General features: G+C 48.1%; 1 protein-coding gene and 1 long non-coding RNA gene across 2 annotated transcripts; both read right to left on the bottom strand.

Annotated features, from left to right (window-relative positions):
- Positions 1-937: 937 nt before the first annotated feature.
- On the bottom strand, positions 938-2,017 carry LOC144102734 (speckle-type POZ protein-like). Its single transcript, XM_077635920.1, has one exon. It carries the CDS (start codon positions 2,015-2,017, stop codon positions 938-940), a length of 1,080 nt encoding a protein of 359 aa, XP_077492046.1.
- Positions 2,018-16,025: 14,008 nt separating this feature from the next.
- LOC144100673 (uncharacterized) lies at positions 16,026-17,183 on the bottom strand. Its single transcript, XR_013307790.1, has 2 exons — positions 16,885-17,183; positions 16,026-16,191 (listed from the first exon to the last, which is right to left on the bottom strand). It is a non-coding gene; the product is annotated as an uncharacterized LOC144100673 (long non-coding RNA).
- Between the last annotated feature and the right edge of the window lie 3,732 nt (positions 17,184-20,915).

The following is a 20,915-nucleotide window of genomic DNA, read 5'->3' as shown; positions in this document are numbered from 1 at the left end:
TTTGAGGACAGGGAATGGTGCGGTAACTGTCTCACCTATCTCGCTAGACACCCGAACCGCGCACTAAGGGAAGAGGGAAGGAATAAAGGAGGGAGTACAAGGAGAAAGGAAGAAAGACGTGCCGTGACGAGATTCACACGAGGTTGCTTGCGAGAAGTTCAACCATTTCACGTGAACAATCGGCCTGTAAAACAAATAGCACGATACATTATCTGAGCACACGGTCCCGCAGAAATGAGAATGAAAATGCGTTTGTAGACGCAGACACGTTTACAATATTACTAATTGTTGATATCTGCGGAAAAAGATATATACGTAGCTTATTTAGCGTTCATGTAAAATCACCAAAATAGCATGACGTGCCTGAAGTGACCAGGCATTGCGGTGCTAATAATTTAGTTTCTTCAATGCGACATTCCTGATGCACGCAAACTGCATTATTTGTATAAAATCACGAATCGGAAAAATAAATGCGCGGGTATCAGTTATTTTGATTACGTGGCATGAAAGCGAGCGTGAGAACGAATACGAAGTAATTTAATGTGAATATATTCTTGGCCAGAGCCGTGAGCCTTTCGTCGCCGACAAATATTGAACATCCGCTGGTGCGCCAGACTTCTTCGTTTGATCTTGTATTCTTATTTTCTTTTACCATATTTTTAATGCTCTAATAATTTTAGTTACAACCAAATCTCCACATTACTTAACACAGTGGTAGGCTAAGAACGATATGCAATGCTATGCAGGCTGCACATTGCACTGCTTGACACCTTCTAGGAAAACAAACCACACTGCAGAATTAAAGTTTAGGAGTTCCGCGGCAGGGTAAATGACGAGACCAGAAAAGATTTGAAATGTCCGGAACCACACGTTTGCTTGTCCGTGGTGTTGCTGTCTTATGCAGTGCGTAGAGCTATGAACATCGGACAAATTCATCTTAGCGTCTCTCGTACAGTCTCCGTCGTTTGGCAGGCGGCTCGATGGTGTCCTCACAAGATTCGGGAAGTGCAGCGATAATCACATCCAACACCAGATCTATGTGGTCGTCCACCAGGGTGCACCATCCGTCCGTCTTCATCACTTCGCACAGGTTGGCACAAATAAAATTCAGGGAGCAATGGCGCAGAATGGTAGCGTTGAGCTTGTCGCCGACGATGAGACTGAACGCCGCACTCTCGAAGCTGAGGTTTTCAATGAGGGCGTCTTCGCACTCGTCCCGCAGAGTCAGCAAGCCGTACTTGTCAGCCGCCACCATGAGGGCGTGCGCCATGTTGTCGAGGTTCGGTGAACATCCAGTGTAGATGAAGCGGAGCATTTCTCCAAACACTTCGTACTCGATGTCTGTGACGAAGACTTGCCCTTGCAGGTTCTCGAGCATGTCGTGCTGGAACATGGCTCGGAAAACTGGTGACCGGGACGCCAGTATCGCCTTGTGCGCGTGATACCTGCCGTCGCCCACATTTACAGTGACGTCGGCGCCGCTGCCACTGTCCAGCAGCCATCCCAAGTCTTCCGAGAGACGGCAGTCTGTGACACTCAATGTGGTCCTGTGTCTTTCGGTGTGCTCGTCGGAGTACTCAAGGAGAGTCAGATCGCAGCGTATTGTAAGCGAGTCCGCAGGCATAAGCTGCGCAGCTTCACTTTGCAGAGCGCTTCTGGTTATGGTGCCCAAAAATCCGCTGGTCGCTATCCCGTCCGTGAACGTTAGTACAGTCGGGGTGCTCTTGAGAGCATCATTGTTCTTCACGTCGACGACACAGAACGTTGCTTCTGCAGTCACGTTTTGGCTATCCTCGTGGTGGAGAAAAAAAGACAAGAACTGGCACTCACGGTCATCGTCGTTGCTATCTTCTCCAGTGCGGAAGGCCAGGTACCAAGAACCGTGCGCCTGAAATTTGGAGCTAGCTATTTCTCGTCCGAGACGCCCCAAGCAGAAGGAAAAATTCTCGATTAGCCATATAAAGGAATCCCTCGCGATTTTTCTCTTGGGGATGGAGTCGTCTTCAGGCAGTTTCATGGCGCACATCTTAGAAGGCTGCGCGGGTTAAAAGTCTACGCTCACTAAGGAGCCTGGGGATAAGGAGCCTTAGGCCTTGCAGGATAAAAAGCTCTCAACCGTGTCGCAAGGACCGAGGCTTGGTGTCTCGGAGGTCCCAGTACTGCGGCCGAAACCACCGGTGCTTTCGCCTCCCTTCTGCTTTTTCATCGCTTCTGAATCCCCAGGAGAAAATTTTCTTTTTTTTCAGGGAATTAAACCTTCGCCCTAAACACGAGGCATTGTTCCAATCCTATTCACGAGACTGTGTTAATGAGCCGGCAACCCGAAAAAAAATCAAAACTGCTGGTAAGAAATTGCTCCTGATAAGAAATTTTCTTGTTTTGCTCTTGGCATTCTAGAACCGCCCAAGATCTTCCAAATGCGGAAACTGTATGGAGGAAAAACTAAAGCTCCCGTGTGCTGTGCGATGTCAGTGCACGTTAAAGATCCCCAGGTGGTCGAAATTATTCCGGAGCCCTCCACTACGGCACCTCTCTCTTCCTTCCTTCTTTCACTCCCTCCTTTACCCTTCCCTTACGGCGCGGTTCAGGTGTCCAACGATATATGAGACAGATACTGCGCCATTTCCTTTCCCACCAAAAACCAACCAACCAATGGTCTTTAGCCTTTTTATGTTCGTTATAAAGGAAACTTCACCGAATGCCGCTTTGCGGAACAAGCATTACAAGCAGAGGAATCTGCCACAACCTTTATTGAGACTAATTTTACGGCGGTGTACCTTTTAATGCGAACCTTAGTAGGCTAAATGCACAGAAGCAGTAATTACCTAAAAATATATGCACTATTGAGAGAAAAAAAAACACCTTCATTTGCTTTTACATACTACAATTGCCCGATTTTAACGAGCACCCAATTGTCATGTTGGCTGAAATGTAAAATGCAAAATCTGGGTGGAACATTTAGGCTTCGTTTGCATCAGCGTCGGCGTTCGCTGTTCATTCTCTCTCTTGGCAGTTCTTCTTTGCTAGCATCGACGAGCGCACACACGAAAGTAACAGACGAGTAACAACACGACTGCAAGACCAGTAGTAGGAGGCAAGCGGATAGCATTGGAGGGGCACTTAAGCTCCAGCTTAAGGGTATGATGCGATATCTAATTGGTTAATGGCAATATACGCAGAATTGGACACTCCCTAATTTGCAATCACTGATACCCGGGAGTCGTCATACCACTCCTGGCGCAGTGGTGCAGCGGTTAAACGATGCGTCGCTGCCCTGCGTTGGCAGGTGCTGCTATCGGTGGGACCTGTGCGATCCATGAAGCTCTTCAAAGCAACCTCTCGCGACCAATCATTAATTTGCCCAACTGCTCCCTACCTGCCGCGGTGGCTCATCAGTGGTTCGCGCACTCGGCTACTGATCCGGAGTTACCGGGTTCTAAACCGACCGCGGCGGCTGCGTTTCAACGGAGGCGAAACGCTAAGGCGCCCGTGCGCTGTGCGATGTCAGTTCCGGTTAAAGATTCGCAGGTGGTCGAAATTATTCAGGAGCCCTCCACTACGGCACCTCTTTCTTCTTTCACTCCCTCCTTTATCAATTCCCTTACGGCGCGGTTCATGTATCGGCCGATATGTGAGAAAAATACTGCTCCATTTCCTTTATATTAATAATAATTGGATTTTGGGGAAAGGAACTTTCGCAGTATCTGTCTCATATATCGTTGAATACGTGAACAGCGCCGCAAGGGAAGGAATAAAGGAGGGAGTGAAAAAGGTGCCGTAGTGGAGCGCTCCGGAATAATTTCGACCACCTGGGGATCTTTAACGTGCACTGACATCGCACAGTACACGGGCGCCTTAGCGTTTTTCCTCCATAAAAACGCAGCCGGCGTGGTCGGCTTCGAATCCGGGAACTCCGGATCTCTAGCCGAGCGCCATAGCCATAGAGCCACCGCGGTGGGTTCATTTCCTTTCCCCCAAAACAAGTTTTTTCCAATGGCCCACCTGCAATGGTGGGCAGTTTGCTCAGAGTGGAGTGGGCAGGTTGTGATGACGCCAGAAGGTCATGTCACCTGGCCGCCTGTCTCAGTATCTGTCTCATATATCGTTGGACACCTGAACCCCGCTGTAAGGGAAGGGATAAAGGAGGGAGTGAAAGAAGGAAGGAAGAAAGAGGTGCCGTAGTGGAGTGCTCCAGATTAATTTCGACCACCTGGGGATCTTTAACGGGCACTGACATCGCACAGCACACGGGCGCCTTAGCTTTCTTCCTCCATAAAAATGCAGCCGGCGCGGTCGGCTTCAAATCCGGGAACTCCGGATCTCTAGCCGAGCGCCATAACCATAGAGCCACCGCGGTGGGTCCATTCCCTTTACCCCAAAAACAGTATTTTCCAACTGCCCACCTGCAATGGTAGGCAGTTTGCTCAAAGCGGAGTGGGCAGGTTGTGATGACGCCACAAGGTCACGTCACCTAGCCACCCCACTCACATCCAAGGTTGCTTCGCTGGGCAGTTTTCGGGGATTTTTCGCTCACGGCCAACGACGCCGACCACGACGATGTCGAGGACGACAGCGGATTTTCTGCGATAAGAGCTCCCTAACTCTACCGCGTTAAAGCATGTTTGCCATCGTCGTCTTCGCTGTACTACTAGCGGTAGTGAAAACTCGTCCCTTGAACGGAGAGTGACAAAAAAAGTGAGGGGCAGGGGGCGCGTTGTGCGCAGGTTGGCACCTCGAATTGCAACCGCGTAGAAGGTGCCACCCATGGCGGCACGACCACGTAATCATTCCGAGCACATATCCGGTCCCTTGCGCCTCACGCTAACTTTTCCTGAGCACACGTAGCGAATGTTCCCGGATGAACGACATGTTTGTATTGGTACACATTCTGTGTCCGTGCAGGCAAGCGTGACCGAGGAATGGAGGGCAGGGGCAGAGCAGGGCGGCAGGAACCCCGCACGGAGTGCATCGCTCTTCGCGTAATCATTATTGCATACAAGCTGGCGTTGGCTTTGTGCATGACGAATTTCGTAATCGCAATTCAATTTTACGGCAAGAGCTGTTGCACCAAGACCACACTGGTCCTTGGCGTGGCTCAAGTCTATAAAGCTATGCAGGTGCCCGGAGATGCACCCATTGAGCGCTCCGGAGGAGGCAGCTTCAAGGCCAGACTGTTTCTAGAGTGAAGCCCAATGTACAGGTGGGTGCGTAATGCTCGTTCTATAAAACACAGAACTCCCCCTCCGGGCGTCCGTACCTATAATGAGGCGTGGACTTCAGATCAAGCCGTCTATTCACCCGCGGCGGTGGCTCACTGGTTTGGGCGCTTGGCTACTGAACCGGTGTACCCGGGTTCGAACCCAACAGCGGCGGCCTCGTTTCGATGGAGGCGAAACGTTAGACGTCCGTGTGCTGTGCGACGTCAGTGCACGTTAAAGATCCCCAGGCCTTCTTTCTTCCTCTCCTTTTTCACTCCTTCCTTTATCCATTACCTTGCGGCGCGGATCAGGTGTCGGCCGATATGTGACACAGATACTGCACCATTTCCTTTCCCCACACACCAATTTTCCCTTTCGCCGTCTACTGACACTATCACCAGCGTCTGTTTTTCTAAGGGGGGATGTTAGGGTGTCGTGTTTGGTGGCTTGGCTGTGCTGGCACAACGAAAGGGTGTGAATGTTCTTGGCTTTGCATATGAATGACTGCGCGCGTTGTTCTTCCGAGTGGACCAATGACGTAATGTTCGTTGTCTTACGCTTCAAGTGTGCGCTTGTGGGCACAGCGGGCACTTCTTCGCTCCTCACGTGCCAGGCTACTGCCGCCCCTGCTCGCAAACATTGTGCGTAATTCAGTAAGCAGCCCCACGCTTGCGGCAAGCAAATCTTCATAACTTTCACACCTGCAATGTACATATAATTGCTTCTCCATGATGCATGGATATGGCCAATTTAATACCTACGGTGTCAATTGTTTGGAGGTGTGGGCAGAACTTACTCCTACCCCAATAATATACATTGTCACGTGGTAGTGACAATGGAGGGCACAGTAGACGAGCTGAGTGAGGTGCCACAGAAATGAACACTTCATTTGGAGGACTGCGCTAGCAAATAACTAAAGAACACTGCGGTGCTAGCAACAAACGTGCCCGGCTGCCGCCGAAGGACCAAGTCATCGCTGCTCTCGACAGGGGTCCATTTCGATGTAGCCAAGAACTTTCGAGATAAAGAACGAAAAAGAGTACAACAATCTCGAACATCGAATACGCAGTTGCGTTTAGTAGCAATTATTAGAGATAAACATGTTGGCACCTCGCGTTACAAACGAAGGGATGAAGCCGCGTGCTGACAGCTTTCAGCGTGACAAACACTTAAGACTTGGGAACAATATCAAAGCGCTGGACAAGAATCAATTTTGCAGTCCTGATTTGACATGCTGCTCCCTTTGTATAGATGGCGGCTAGCGCAAGATGTTCCTCTACGCATCTGATGCCACAATTGTTTGGCGGTTTACGCGAAATTATGGAAGGCGCATGAGAAAAGAAAGGACATAGACGTAGAAACAACACGCGCCAGAAGTAGAAGTTGATATCGTTAATCTTTTTCACGGTCACACGACGGAGTCAGCGCGCGGCGGCGACGACGGCTGCGTCCACAGCGACCGCCTGCGCTACGGCGTGACGTCACTCGGCTTCACGGTCAGACGACGGAGTCAGCGCGCGGCGCCGACGACGGCTGCGGCCACAGCGACCACCTGAGCTCCGCGTGACGTCACTCGGCTTCACGGTCCGACGACGGAGTCAGCGCGCGGCGGCGACGACGGCTGCGGCCCCAGCGACCCCCTGCGCTCCGCTTGACGTCACTCGGCTTCACGGTCAGACGACGGAGTCAGCGCGGGGCGGCGACGACGGCTGGGGCCACAGCGACCACCTGCGCTCCGCGTGACGTCACTCGGCTTCACGGTCAGACTACGGAGTCAGCGCGCGGCGGCGACGACGACTGCGGCCATAGCGACCACCTGCGCTCCGCGTGACGTCACTCGGTTTCGCTTTTGCGCAGCTGTGGCAAATCTGTAGTGTGGATCACGTGAAGCCCGGTGCTGACGAGCCTAGTGAAGCTTTTCGCGTCAAAACCTGCATGAAATAATAAAAGTGCCCCTGGAAAACAGAGGATGAAGCAGCCCTGCTGCGCCAGTGTCAAACGCAAGCCGAGCATCAAAGCTGGAAGATGCGTCCGCCAGACCCTGCATGCGCTTCACCCGATAAAGCGCGCCGGAAAGCAGGTTTCGTGCTGCGTTCTTTTTTTAGGGCACGTGTGATTGTTCACAGACGGGCGTTCGACTCCTGAGCACATGCTCGAGGATTCTACGCATGAGCATTCTCTAGTGGCCGCATATTTTATGATGGCGAAATTAAAGGACACCCTTGAACTGGTACCTTTATGGCCACTGAAATTCTCCAGTTTGTCGAAATCAATGATGAGGTCTCCACTGCAACCGCAGATCTTTTCAGTGCGTAGTAAAACTTATAAATTAAGCATCAAGGTATTGTGCAAAAAGTTAATATCGTAGACAGGAAATTGCGAGTAAGGATATATATCATGAGGGTCTTGCAAAGCTTTTTGAAACGACTTTGATCTGAAATGGTTATGTTTTCTTCACGGTTAAATAATCTGTCTCGTATACGAGCGTAAGTCTCAAGCTTCGGCAAGATAGACGCGGATAAGTAGCTGGATCTCCATGCTGTCACCAGCGTTCCGTCGTTTATGCCATTTTCGTTGCTCGCAGGAAGTGGCTAATCCGCTCACCTATAGTGTGCTCATCGGATTGACGCACACTTCCACGCACTCCGCACGAGTCGCGCAGACTCCGGAAATTGCGCGCCGGAGTGGGGCTGGTACCGAAGTAGGTCACGTCGCCACGTCGCTTTGACGCTTTCCTCGGCCACCCGCGAAAACAATGCTTTTCTATATCCGTGCCAGATACATCGCGGTCGTTTTCCCTCAGCTGCAATGCATGCTAGCGTAAAGTAGGTTGGTATAGAGTGCGTGTCTCGATGTGTGCCTTATATCGGTGACAATGTTCTCCGGCGTCATTTTATTGTCCATTGTGATCGCTCTAACTCAGGTTCATCAGAGTCTAGCCGCTACAGTTCACTCGCTTTTTTGATATTCTAACGAGTACGCAGAGAGGAAGAAAATTGGCGGCAGTTTAGCCCTGGTTAAACCTGGAGTGACGCGATAGCTGCAGCTGGCAGAGTGGAACTTGCTCAGTCGAATTGCAAAGTCAGTCTTTCGCCGCTCCGTTTCGCTGGGCATTCCTTCTCCATCTTCGTCCCACTTGACACGGCGCATGCGCACAGCTGTTGCAGCTCGGTTTCGCCGGAGTGCCACGCCGCCGGCAGCAGCAGCTGCTCTGCACACATCGATGGTCACGCGACCAATCACGTGACCACGTGGCGGTGGCGGCGCAGCCACGCCGGGTGGTGGTGGTGAAAAGGCTTTATTGAATGAAAGAGGTGAGGCTCTTTGAAGAGCCCCGAAATGGGTGGAGTCCTTATTCCGGGACCCCTTTGGTCGAAGACGCCAGCTTAGACCTCTTGACCAAAGCCTTTTGGGCCTGAAGGTCCGAACAGCTAAGCAGGGCTGCCTCCCATTCCTCTCTGGCAGGGCTGGCGTGGGGGGAGAGAGCAGAGTTGCGCTGGCAAGCCGAAACCATGTGGTAGGTGTCAGCAACCTCCCCACAATGTTTGCACCTGCCAGTGAACGCGGGATCAAAGTGTCTTAGTATTGCCGGGCACAGCATATTGTTCGTAACGATCGGAGTAGAACGCCTTCGTTTGCTACTAAAATGTTAGCATACAAAAATGACAATGAATTCCGGACTGCAAATCGGTAGTCAACACCCCTCACGCATACTTAGTCTGTGGAAGATTAGGAAGAAAGGCTGGTTACAATACCACCTTCAGAAACGCTGTCACTAAGATGATTGTAGCTATAAAATCTTTTTATGTAATGCTAATTGTAGCCCAGTTTGAGTTTATACTTTTTAGAGAGTCCAAATTGTGTAGTTTTCACCGCGCCTGACGCGTCGGAAGAAAGCAATCGTTACTTACGCTCATGCCATTATCGTTGAGTTTGTAATTTGAAAATTTCTTGTCTTGATTGAAAAGAGGAGAACTTCGCAATGAGAGGCCTGCATTTTTATTCCAAGAAACCATCAATCTTATGCTCCCGTTCAATCGAGAGCTACGATGCCGGAACATTTAAGGCAGACGAGAGTAAATTAAGATTTCTTCAGTCTCGGCCCGAGATTCATAACTGGCGTGAGGCAGGCCATAAAAAAAGATAATCATGGCGCTGCCTACCTTCGAGGTCCGCCTGACTAACCACGAATTTAAGCTTTCACTAGCTAGGTTCTCGGCAAAGCATCGTAGGCGCTGATATTCTTGCTGAAGCGATTCACTAGCAGCACTTCTGCATTTCACTACATTTAGCTTTCTACCGATATCTAATAAGTGATTATGAATTGCCTTCTCTTTTTTATTTCATTTACTGTGCTAATTAAATCAACCTGCTGGTTCCCCTTAACATATCGGTGTCTTGAGCATTCGTAGTGGGTCAGAGATTTTCCTCCACATCACCGCAAAGCGGAGCAGTTCTTTACCAACAACAAGACGATCACTTACCAAAGAAACAAGTATGCCCGGGCGTGGGAACAACAATAAGTAGACAATCTCCGATTTACTCGCATATAGACAAGGGTCATGACTTCTCTGGGCAAAGAAACGGACGAAATTGAAGAGCCGCATCCCCAAGCTGCTCCCACACCGCATGTAATGTTCCGGAGCACGCCGTTCTTATCGGCGATCGATTTTGATGGCATGGTCGATCCGGATGCCTTGTGCCACTGAGGAGCGATCAAGCGCGGTTTTCTTATTTTGTAGAGATAGCTACATTAGGGTAGCATTTCGAGCCTTCAGCGTGGCGGCGCCATCACGATGTCACGTGGTTGGTCACGTGACCAGTGGTGCGGAGCAGCAAGAGCCGCGGCGCGCCGGCGAAACCGAGCTGCAACAGCTGTGCGCATGCGCCGTGTCAAGTGGGACAAATATGAAGGAGGAGCGCCCAGAGAAACTGAGCGGCGAAAGGCTTAGTTTGCAATTCAACTGAGCAAATTCCACTCGGCCAGCTGTAGCTATCGCGTCAGTCCAGGTGTGACCAGAGCTAAACCACCGCCAATTTTTCCTTACCTTGTTTTATTACTTTTATTCACACATTTCACTGTAGCTGCAAGAGATGCAGCCACCAACTTGACATTGACGGTCAAAATGGTAGGAGCGCGGAATTCAAATGTGCAAAATCGCCTTTTATACGAAAATATGTGCAGGCTTATGTCGTGTCCACATATGTGGACACAGTGCCTGAAGGGTCCTGCGGTGCAGCTTGGTAATAACACAAGCATAGCTTCGTCTTAAAAACCGTGTGTTGCCTTTCAGGGATGGAGTTTTCACCATGCGTGGTGGCGAAATGTATTGACGGTTCGTGGCATTCCCGCGCATTCGAAGTAAGCAGGGCGCCAAACACTGGTCATGAAGAAACCTGGACAAAGAAAGTCGAAATTGAAAAGCTGCAGCACGAAGCTGCTCCTATGCCCACTCATGCGCGCGGGGGTTCTCAGCATGGGGGTATAGATTCTTTTTCAATATTGGTAGGGTATCTAAGAACCTCCAAGACACCTTTACTTTGAACGCTGATCATAGCGCGTTGTGTTTGTCAGCAGCGGCTCGGCGTAGTGGCGGTTGTTTGCGACCGTCTGCGGGTCTTCAGTGCAAGTTCGGCCATGCTTCTTTCCAGGTGCTTCTCCATTGGCCATTTTCATGAAGAAGGCTTCAGCGCGGAAGTCGTCCAACGGTCTCCTTATAGAATCATTGTTTTCAAATCCTGTTAGCAATAAGCCCATTTCATAACCCAATTGTGCGAAAAAAGTTGCTGATAGTGGACAGTAAAAGATGGAAATGAAAATTTATTTTTCAGGAAAGGAAATGATGCAGTAACTCTCATACCTCGGCGGACACCCGAACCGCACCGTAAGGGAGAAAAGACGGAGTGAAAGAAGCAAGGAAGAAAGAGGTGCCTTAATTGAGGGCTCCGGAATAATTTCGACTACCTGCAGATCCTTAACACGCCCTGACATAGCACAGCACTTCGACGCGTTTATTTTGCGTTTCGCCTACATCGAAACGCGGCCGCCGTGGTCGGGTTCAAGTTCGGCTACTCCGGCTCAGTAGCCAAGCACCCTAACCACTGAGCCACAGCGGGGGGTCGGCAGAAACCGCTGCTTTGACATTTTCGGCATTAAGGCGCATTGCCCACGTTTGTGGATTCGGCACTTTTAACGTCTAACGCAGTAGTTTTTTAGAAGCGAAAAACTTCACCGCGCTAGGTAAAGCAGTCGTCGCATAGGCCGGATAATGACATTGAATGACCTTCAGCCCAACCACGTTAGCGGTGTCGAACCGTTGACCCATAACCTTTATTTGACCTTTAATCTTAACAACATCCGATGGTGTGATGTGAAGCCACGTGATGACATTCGACGAGGTGGTCGTTAGACCATGATACCACGTCATAGACACTTGGTCGTGTGGGTATTATATCGAACGGCTGTCGCAAGCACGTAGCCGAGCTGCCATGGACGAGCCTCAGATGCTTAGCAAGCGTCCTTTATTTTCGATTCCAGGGTTAGCCAAGTTAAGCCACTGCCATTTTTTTTTCGTCCAGGACAACGAAAAATGGTGTGTTGTTTCTACTTTAACCTACTGACATATTCTGAACGGTAAGTTGCATCATCCACGAGCGCTCCAAAGCACAGCATGCTAAAATAAAAAGTACAAACTTGTCCCGCCAAAAAAATGCCGTAATGCGGACCTTTTTTATTGGATAAAACTTTATTGATCTAAAAGATCATTGGGGCAGGATAATTTTTTTTTTCAAAGCACATTCCGCTGTAGCTCTGCAAGAGATGGTTCCACAAACTTTACAGGGAAGGTAAAATGGTAAGAACGCTGAATTAAAAGGTGGAAATTTGAAAAGGTGAAAATACATGCAGGCTTAGGTCGGGATCACATATTTGGACACGGCACCTGTTGGGTCTAGCGGTGCAACTTGGCCCATAACACAAGCATAGCTTCGTGTTAAAAACCTTTGGTTGCCTTTCAGCGATGGAACACAAATTCATAAGTTCCATGGCCTCGGACAGTGAAGAATTCGGGCTGAATATTGAAGTAGCAGTGCATGTCTGTTTACAAAGCTGTTTTTCTGACTTCGTTTTGCTCTCAAACGAGCTTCGCGCGAAGCTTTATCCCGGCATCAAGCTTCAAGCGCAGCTTTCCAACAGTTCACAGAGTTCGCGACCATGGTACGCGCCTACTACTGAACACCGAGTAATTCAATAGGGATGTGGTTAGGCGGCTCGGATGACACCACAGCCGTAGGTGCAGACGGCAGACAAAATGCTGTTATTAACGAAAACACTTAATTGTGCAAATTCCTGCTCGCTTACGGAAACATCCCCGCAGCGGCCACAGCGGCAAGTATGCTCGGTGGTCATTGCATTTCAGGCTCAATCCAGGTGTCTGTAGCGGGAATTTTTGATATGAGGAAGTAGTTTGAAAATGAAACAAGAAAGGTACAGAAATAGAAAGTTATAGAAACGTTATAGAAATAGTTGCGTGTTATTACATTGTGCCCAGACATTTCCAGAGACGGCTAGGCCTCTTGACTAAACGGAGGGTGCAAGATCTGAACGGGACAGCACAAAAATGTCTCAAGGCCGAATTTCTGTTTGGCATGCGACAGATTTTTTTTTTTTTTTGAATCGCCTTTTGACATTGGCTGCACTCACACGTTGGCGAGCTAGCCATACTATCGCGGAACCCTTTGTTACGTGCCAGTATTTTCCACACCACGGGCAGAAAGTGTGCGAGGTGGAATATGAATAATCTTTTATCAAGAATGAGGCTTAAAGGATTTGCCGCAGAAAAACAAACCCTTGTCGCGCTTCGGATCATAAGTTCTTAGTATAACAAATCCACATTCGTCCCAATTTCATCCGACGTGTACTGAGCGTATTCCATGTAAAAAGTTCCACATTGCAATTACCACAAGTCTGTTGGTCTGCGAATGGTTCATATGCGAGCGATAAGGAGCTCGTATTGACTATATAGGGACCTATATTAGCTATAACGAGATTGATGGTGCGAAAGACGAAATTTATACGGACATGGCACGTTATGCTAATAATATGGAACTACCGTGTGAAGTACACACAAAAAAAATCGCATGAACAACACATAAAGTCGCACGGGTATATCTCTATATTTGCCGTATCATGCCGACTCCACTTCACATTGCTACATACTCGTCGTTGACATGGAGGGATATGAACTATGGCTCCCATTTTTGTACATATGAGGGTATTGTACGAGTTCGTGGTAGGCAGTATTTCTGTTTGGCATGCGATAGAATTCTTTTTGAATCGCCTTTCGTCTTTAGTGGAAATGGCTGAAGATCACTGAGATTGTGATAAAGCAAATGTTCTGAGGCTGAGTTATATTTTAACAAGCAGAATGCGCTTCTTTCTAACCAACTGCCATAAATAAAATTTTTCAGTGCATTACAGTTGAACGAGTCACGCAACAGGCGATGTAGAGATAAGCGCCAGAATACGAGTAGAAGCACGTTTCCTAGCTGCTGCATGTAAAATTTCTCGTTTTTTTAGTGTTATTTACTGGTTAGAAACTTCTCAGCCATGTAATTCCATCTCCAACCTCTAGAGCAGTGAGCGCTTTGTCACTTCCTCTGAGCATACATTGTCAAAAATAATGAAAAACTAACACAGCAGCACCATAGACGAGACAACAATATGCCTCTTTGCTTTTCAAGCTTTTTATACATGTTTATTTTTATCTACACCAGATAAACCTAAGCATCGCGGGAATAAGTCCATGATTAGGTAGGTTGTTCTTAAGAATTTATTGTGAAGCCTCTACAATTTCAAGCCGAGCTTTTACCCGGATCACTGTGCCATCATACTCACTCCCGTTTCATTGGCTGTGCCATTCGACTACTGGGGCGCAATGCAGGATTCCAGGAACTTAACCTGGGTCTCTCCCCGAGCTCTCGTGAAGCCCTCAGGCATGTGAACTAATAACATCAAAGCATAAAATTTATCTCTTTATCTCTCGATGCCCCCAGTTTGGTTAGGTTATTTAGAGCCAATCTGAGTCGCCACTTGGATGACACCTCCTGTGCTTCGGCGACTATCGCGAAAGTGACAGTACTTCATCACAATGTCTGTGACTGTTTTCATTCCTTTATTGTTCTACAGAGTGCATTTTTCCCGTGAAACTACAGACTATCAAACCTATTTTTTAGTGCATTTTCATTGCTTATTTTACGACACTTCATAAGCATTTTATACTGTGCAAGACGTACACTGAACATGCTTGAGAATAATTTGTAATTAATTTCTATTAGTCATAATTTGTAACTGTAACATTTTCTTCGCAACGCGTAGGTGATGATGATGATGATAAAAACTTTAATATTCCACCAGATAAGGAGGCCCTCTACTCGCCGACCCCGGCACGCAGGCCTAGATGACGAGGGCGGGGACCTCCGCGATCACAAGCAGGCAAAGAGGTCTTGACTCTTCGCGGCTTCTGTCGCCAGGCGGATGGCTGTTTGCTGTTTTTGAGCAGAGACCTCGCTCCGCAGCAGGGCTTCCCAGGCTTCTCTACAATTTGTTTGCTTCAGCCCCTGGGGAGCTAGCGCATTCCCAGATTATGTGGTCGAGGGTCTCTCCCTCCCCACAGTGCTTGCACTTATCGTTTTTTCTATCACCAGTCTGAATATAATAAGCCCAGACCGGGTTTACGAAGTCCTCAGCTTGAAGGCGCCGCCATGCGACTGCTTCCCTATTTAGATTTTCGTCCGGTGGTGGCACCAGTCTCCTGCATAACCTATAATTTTCAACAATCTCCGTGTAATTTTGCAGACGCTCGTCCATATTCCGGCCGTCGGGCGGCTCCACAGCCACCCGGAAGTAGAGAGCTCGGGCTAACTCGTTGGCCGCCTCGTTGCCAGGAACGGAGGCGTGTGCGGGGGTCCAAATTAGACTGATTTTTCTGTTGAGGTGTCTACCGGCCAGAATCCTTGCCGCTTCCGGCGTGATCCTAACCTTTCCAAAATTCCAGATGCCTAATTTGCTATCGCTGATTATGAAATTAGCTTCCGTTCCAACGCAAGCGAGCACTATCGCAACTACTTCCGCCGTTTCCGTGTTTCGGCTTCCAATGGTGGCAGCCGATACAGGGGCACCTCGGCCGTCGACCACCGAGGCGACGGCCGCACCCGACTTGCCACTTGCCGCGTCCACGTACGCAAAAGACTTACTGTCCATCGAATCGAAGCGTCTGTTTAGTGCTTCTGCTCTCTCCCTCCTCTCCGTGTTGAATATGGGATGCATGTTACGAGGGAGGGGGGAAATGATTAGATTTTCTGGTCAGTCCTGTCGGATGCTCGATTTGCCTCGTAGTCCCCTATCTGCTTGCAGGCCTACCATTTCAAGGATAGCTCTGCCCGTGGTCGTGCGGCTTAATCTTTCGAGCTGCGAAATTCTGACAGCCTCCGCTATTTCGTCCGAGGTATTGTGCACTCCCATAGAGAGCAGCTTGTTTGTGGAGGTGCTAATTGGTAACCCAGTCAAAAAAAACCATTAGATTCCAATTGGAAATTTCCAAATGTGCTTTCGACACCATTGGAAAATACCAATTGGACTATTCCAATTGGCCAAAACCAACTGGAATTTTCCAGTTGGCTGAAACCAATTGGACTATTCCAGTTGGGCAAAACCAATTGGACTATTCCAATTGGTAGACACCAACTGGTCCACTCTATGGACGATACTCACTGGGCTGCTCTGATTGTCAGGCACCAGATGGCTATTAAACAGACAGGAGGCAAGCAGTCTATTAACCGTAGCAGTTTATTATTGGTATTTGCATGAAAATACGTTCCCTACAATAATGCCCCTTGGACATGTAGGTGTAAGAATGAATAAATAAATAAATAGTCCTGAAACAAATCTTGTTGCAGCTCCTAGCTGGAAGGCTCCATTTCTTTTGCCAGCTCCCTGCAATCAAATAGAAGCACTACACAGATTGCATTACTGCAGAGAATCTACAGATCGAAAAGCAAATAACAAGGAATAAGATTTAATGTGTGAACAAACAAACGAAATCCATCAAGCTGCACACTAAGATGCTCTTTGTGGAATCAAGTTATGGATGAGCATTCAATGCAGTAACTGCGCGAGTTTTGATACAAGCAGTCACAACAGAAACAATAATTTGTGCGTCATGAAAACTGCAACATGGGAATGCTTGTTTTTATTCAGTTGTTGGCGATTCATACAGCACCACAGGAACTTGCTATGTTTTATTTCGTAATTATGCAATGCGATCAAATTAATAGCAAAATGCAATATACTGCATTCCAGGAGCAATGTCCTGCGCTGCAAATACAGCACTTTTATAAATGTATACTCCTGAAGATTTGTATTATCCACATCATCAATGCTGAAAAAGTGCCTCAGCTGCAGCCATCCTCCACGAGCAGAAAAACGATTCAATCATTTTACCTATTTTCATTATCAAACTACGTTCGTTCATTAATTGTTTTGCACACAAAGATGTGACCACGTGCTCTGCTTCCAAGCATAGATCGCGGACGTAGGCTCTATAACAGCTTCACAATTAATGCTTAACATTTGCATCAGGCACACACATATCACACAAAGTTAACAGTGAAAAGTGCAGGTAATTACCTCCAAGCATGAGAATGCGGGCCGGATAAAAGTCTGCTTCTCCTTCGGCATCTGTCCACTTCACCTGATGATAGATTCGCGAATCAAAAGTCTTGGGCATTTTCAGGTGCAAAGTCCTTCACATCCGTGACGGGCACCACCGCACAGTTTATATTGTCTTTATACTTGACGTACGCAAAATCAGGCGCACTCGAAGACATCGCGCACACAGGTATCCTAGTACTACACCTAGAGCACTGTACTGCAGCGCAAGAACCACGCCACCACGAGTCCACGACCATGTCGACCACGCTGACTGCGCGCGCGATGACACACAGTTGTGGTGATACGAAACTGAGGAATCATTTTATTTTCCGAGAGTAAAACTTTTGAAAGTGATTAACAGCAACAAAATTTTTAATACATTTTTAAAATTAAGTATTGCGATTTTGTTTATAAATTGTTAATATTTGACTATTTTGTGCAGTACTCTGTATTATGTGAAAACGTGGATAACATCGCTCACTAGCTGACTGGATCAGCTTGAACTGCAATATGGCGGTCTATGGAGTGAGGCTATGATGGAGCTGCCAGTTTCTGAAATATTGACTGTTTGTATATTTGTAAGAACAGGTGAAAATGCTTATGTCTCGCCAGTGCCGAGTTCATTCACAATTTAAACTCAATATTGCCGCAAATCTTTGTACTGAATGTTTGTTCTTTCATGAAAGCTGCTGGCACACAAATTTATCTCAGTTGATCGCACCGAGGCGGAGCCTTTTCTGCGTTGTTTCAGACTTATGGTAACTTTGCACACCGTATCTCAGAAGTTCGGTATCAGCTTTAAATTGGGCACGGCCGAGAACAGTGGGCACTCTTTTCGGCGACCGCCGAGCATACTTGTTGCTTTCGTCGCCGCCAAGTAATTCGATCAGTTCATTGTGGGCACAAGTCAGCCGAAAGAGTTTCGTTCGGAAGCTATTTTCGCTATCTTTCCGACCAGCTGGACTGCCGTCATCACAACGTGACATCTGTTGGACCAGTCCATTTGGGAGCAGGGAACCAATTGGGTAGTCCAGTTGGAACAAGGAAAAACAATTGAGCTGACCAGTTGGAATATAAGTTCAGTTGGACCCAACTGGAAGTACACAAGTGGATGGTCCACTCGGAACTAAAGAAACCAATTGGGCTGTCCAGTTGGATTCGTCAGCCCAACTGGCTGACCAGTTGGCTCCCAATGGGTCCAGTTGGCTGACCAGTTGGGTCCCAATGGGTCCAATGGGCTGAACATTTGGGTCCAATGGGTCCCATTGGCTGACCATTTGGGTCCAATGGGTCCCATTGGAAACTTCAATTGGACCCAATGGTTTTTTTTTTGACTGGGAAGCCCAGGGCCCTCTTTATGCACCGCCGAATGAGTGAGTCCAATTTCCTCCTCTCCTCCGACCTGATGTTTAAGTAAGGCGTGGCATAGCTCACGCGGCTTATTACGTATGCTTGGATTCGTTTAAGCAAGCTTCTTTCCTTCAGACCTCGTCCTTTCAGCGCGACCTTTCTAAAAATGCCAAGGGCTTGGGTGGCAAATCCCTCTAGCTTTCTGATTGCCCCATCATTATATCCATTCTTCTGAATGAATAGTCCTTAGATTCAGATTTTATCTCCCTCGTGAACTGGTTTCCCCTCTACTTTAATGTTTGGGAACGCTACGGTGATGTCATACACTGTGGCGGCTTTCACTTCAGGCAGAAATTCTACAGAAGCAGCGCTTCCTCTTTTCACGTTACCTCACGGATAGCGCGTGCATTTTTAATGGACGGAGGTTCAGCCGGTTAGCTTTGCGCGATGTGCGCGAACAAGTATGAACATATGTAACGCACCATCTAATTCAGCGTTGCAGGAAGAGCGAAAAACTTGTGCACTTCGCTGAAGCTTCTTTAACTTTAAGAATAGCTACAATGGTGTTCGTAATTAAATCAACGACAGCCTCTTTTGCACATTGTATGAGCGAAAAGAAATATGTCAATGAAAAATAGACGATCCAGCACCCTGAACTTCGCATCATCATCATCATCATAAGCTTGACTACATGTAATGCAGGACAAATGCTTTCATTCATTCGAACTAATCTGCACTGCGCCAGCTGCAGCCACATTCCCAGCCTCGTCCTACCTAACCTTCTACCACCTCGTGCTGCGCTTGCCTTCTCTTGGGAATTCATTTCCTTCCCTTAAGGACCACCGATATTATCTTCCCTTCTCATTACATATATCAATACATGTCATATATATATATATATATATAATCATATATAATTAATATATAATAATGTAATTAATATATAACCTCACACCTATTTTCCTTTCTATAGCTAGCTGCATTGTCGTTAATTCGAACACTGCGTTTTCGGAAGCGAGAGATGGGCTAGAAGCCGCCAGCCAATGCACCTGTGCATTAATGCAGCAATGCTCTCAACGCCAATGCGTATTGCTCTCATGATCATCAGCCTCACAATGCACACTGCACAGCAATGACCTTTTCCCTGCCTCGATTACCTCTGTTCATTGCCAGCTGGGGTCATCGAATCCCCGCAAACTTCTGTTCTGCTTGTCTCATTGTCCATGTTTTGCATCTGATCTCTTGCGACTTAACAAAGAAATACTCTACTGCAGTGTTTCTGCCACAAAGTTGTCCATGCCTACGCATGCAGTACGCATGTGCCACTACCACCACAATGATCAAAGCTCTAATATAAAATTGAGTAGTGTTACTTGAAGAAGAATGTGATGTGCAATGCATAGTGCGAGTGAGTTGCAGTTTAACAAGCGGCGTGTTCGGCTGCGGCGAAAGTCTAGTTCTCTCGCGCATAAGCCAGCAAAGTTGATTTCTTCGCGTCGCTGCAGGTTGGAATACCGGTCGCCGATAGTCGGTTTATTTTATTGCACTCGGCGTAAGCCAACAGCCAACGCAAGATCCCAAATATGGCAAGATCTTGCGGGGGTTTACCTATAAGAATAGTGCTTTTACAGTAAAATGCGCAACCAGATATTGTGCTTTGGCCGGTCCCATAGGCATTGTCAGGCGCTGAAGAAGAAAACATTGTTCAAGCAAAAATGGGTCGCCGAAACTATGTACGTGTGGAGGTCGCCCAGGAAGGCGACTGTGGCCACATTTATTGAGGGCTGTGGGAGAGGAGACAGCAACGAAGTGGCGGCGGCGGCAGTGATAGCGTCCGGCCCTGGTCAAGGCTCCGAGCGTTCAGGGGCGTGTCGCCGCCGGTAGTCAGGGCCAGCGGAATCCATGTAGGAGGATGGGGTTCAGTGTTCGAAGCCGGGTCGCCAAATCTGCGGAGCTAAGGCGAGGAAGAACCAGCTCCGATAGCGATGAGGTTCGAACTCACAGCAAAAGATAGCGAGGCGTTCTCCCGACAAACGGTGAGGGCGAGCAAACACTGGAGGTCCCGAAGTCACGATGTGGTCAGTGATCGAGTGCTTCACAGGTGACGCTTTTAAGGTGGCGATTGGATGGCATTCTGTTGTACGGTCACAGATGTCAAGCTCGAAGCACGATCCCGCTGTATGGCTGTTCCAAGATGATTTCGCCATAAGAAGCCTTGTTAGCAGCCCCATGTAGACTTGGCTTCTGCATCTGCATGACAGAGAACCACCTCTGATTGCCCTGACCCTTCTAACGACTGTTTCAAGCAAGAAGGCACCATAGGTCGGCACATGTAGAACACCGGCATAGTTCCGATGAGTGCCCGACCTTTCTTTTCTAACTGTGAAGTAGCCGCCATCTCCACGTCGTTGTGTGACAATGTGAACTGTTGATATTGCTGAGGTCTTAAACTGTGTGTGCAAGTGTGTGGCAGACTCAGGTGCGGATGAACTTGTGAACCGTCGTTACCGTGACCTCCAACTGCGAACGGACTTCTTCACAGGAGCACCCAGAACAAAGGCTTAACAGCTTCGTTTTCTGACCAGCCTGTAGATCAACGTAACGCACACAATTAGACCTAGTCATTAGTGTTGAAATGGAACAGCCACATTTTTTTC

The sequence above is a fragment of the Amblyomma americanum genome, chromosome 8, assembly GCF_052857255.1.
Source record: "Amblyomma americanum isolate KBUSLIRL-KWMA chromosome 8, ASM5285725v1, whole genome shotgun sequence".
NCBI lineage: Eukaryota > Metazoa > Arthropoda > Arachnida > Ixodida > Ixodidae > Amblyomma > Amblyomma americanum.
The sequence above is the reverse complement of the archived record's forward strand: the minus strand, read 5'-3'. Positions and strand labels throughout refer to the sequence as shown.

What these genes read in the sequence shown, in the direction of transcription:
- LOC144102734 (XM_077635920.1), bottom strand. Translation starts at nt 2,017, where the DNA reads ATGAAACTGCCTGAAGACGACTCCATCCCCAAGAGAAAAATCGCGAGG.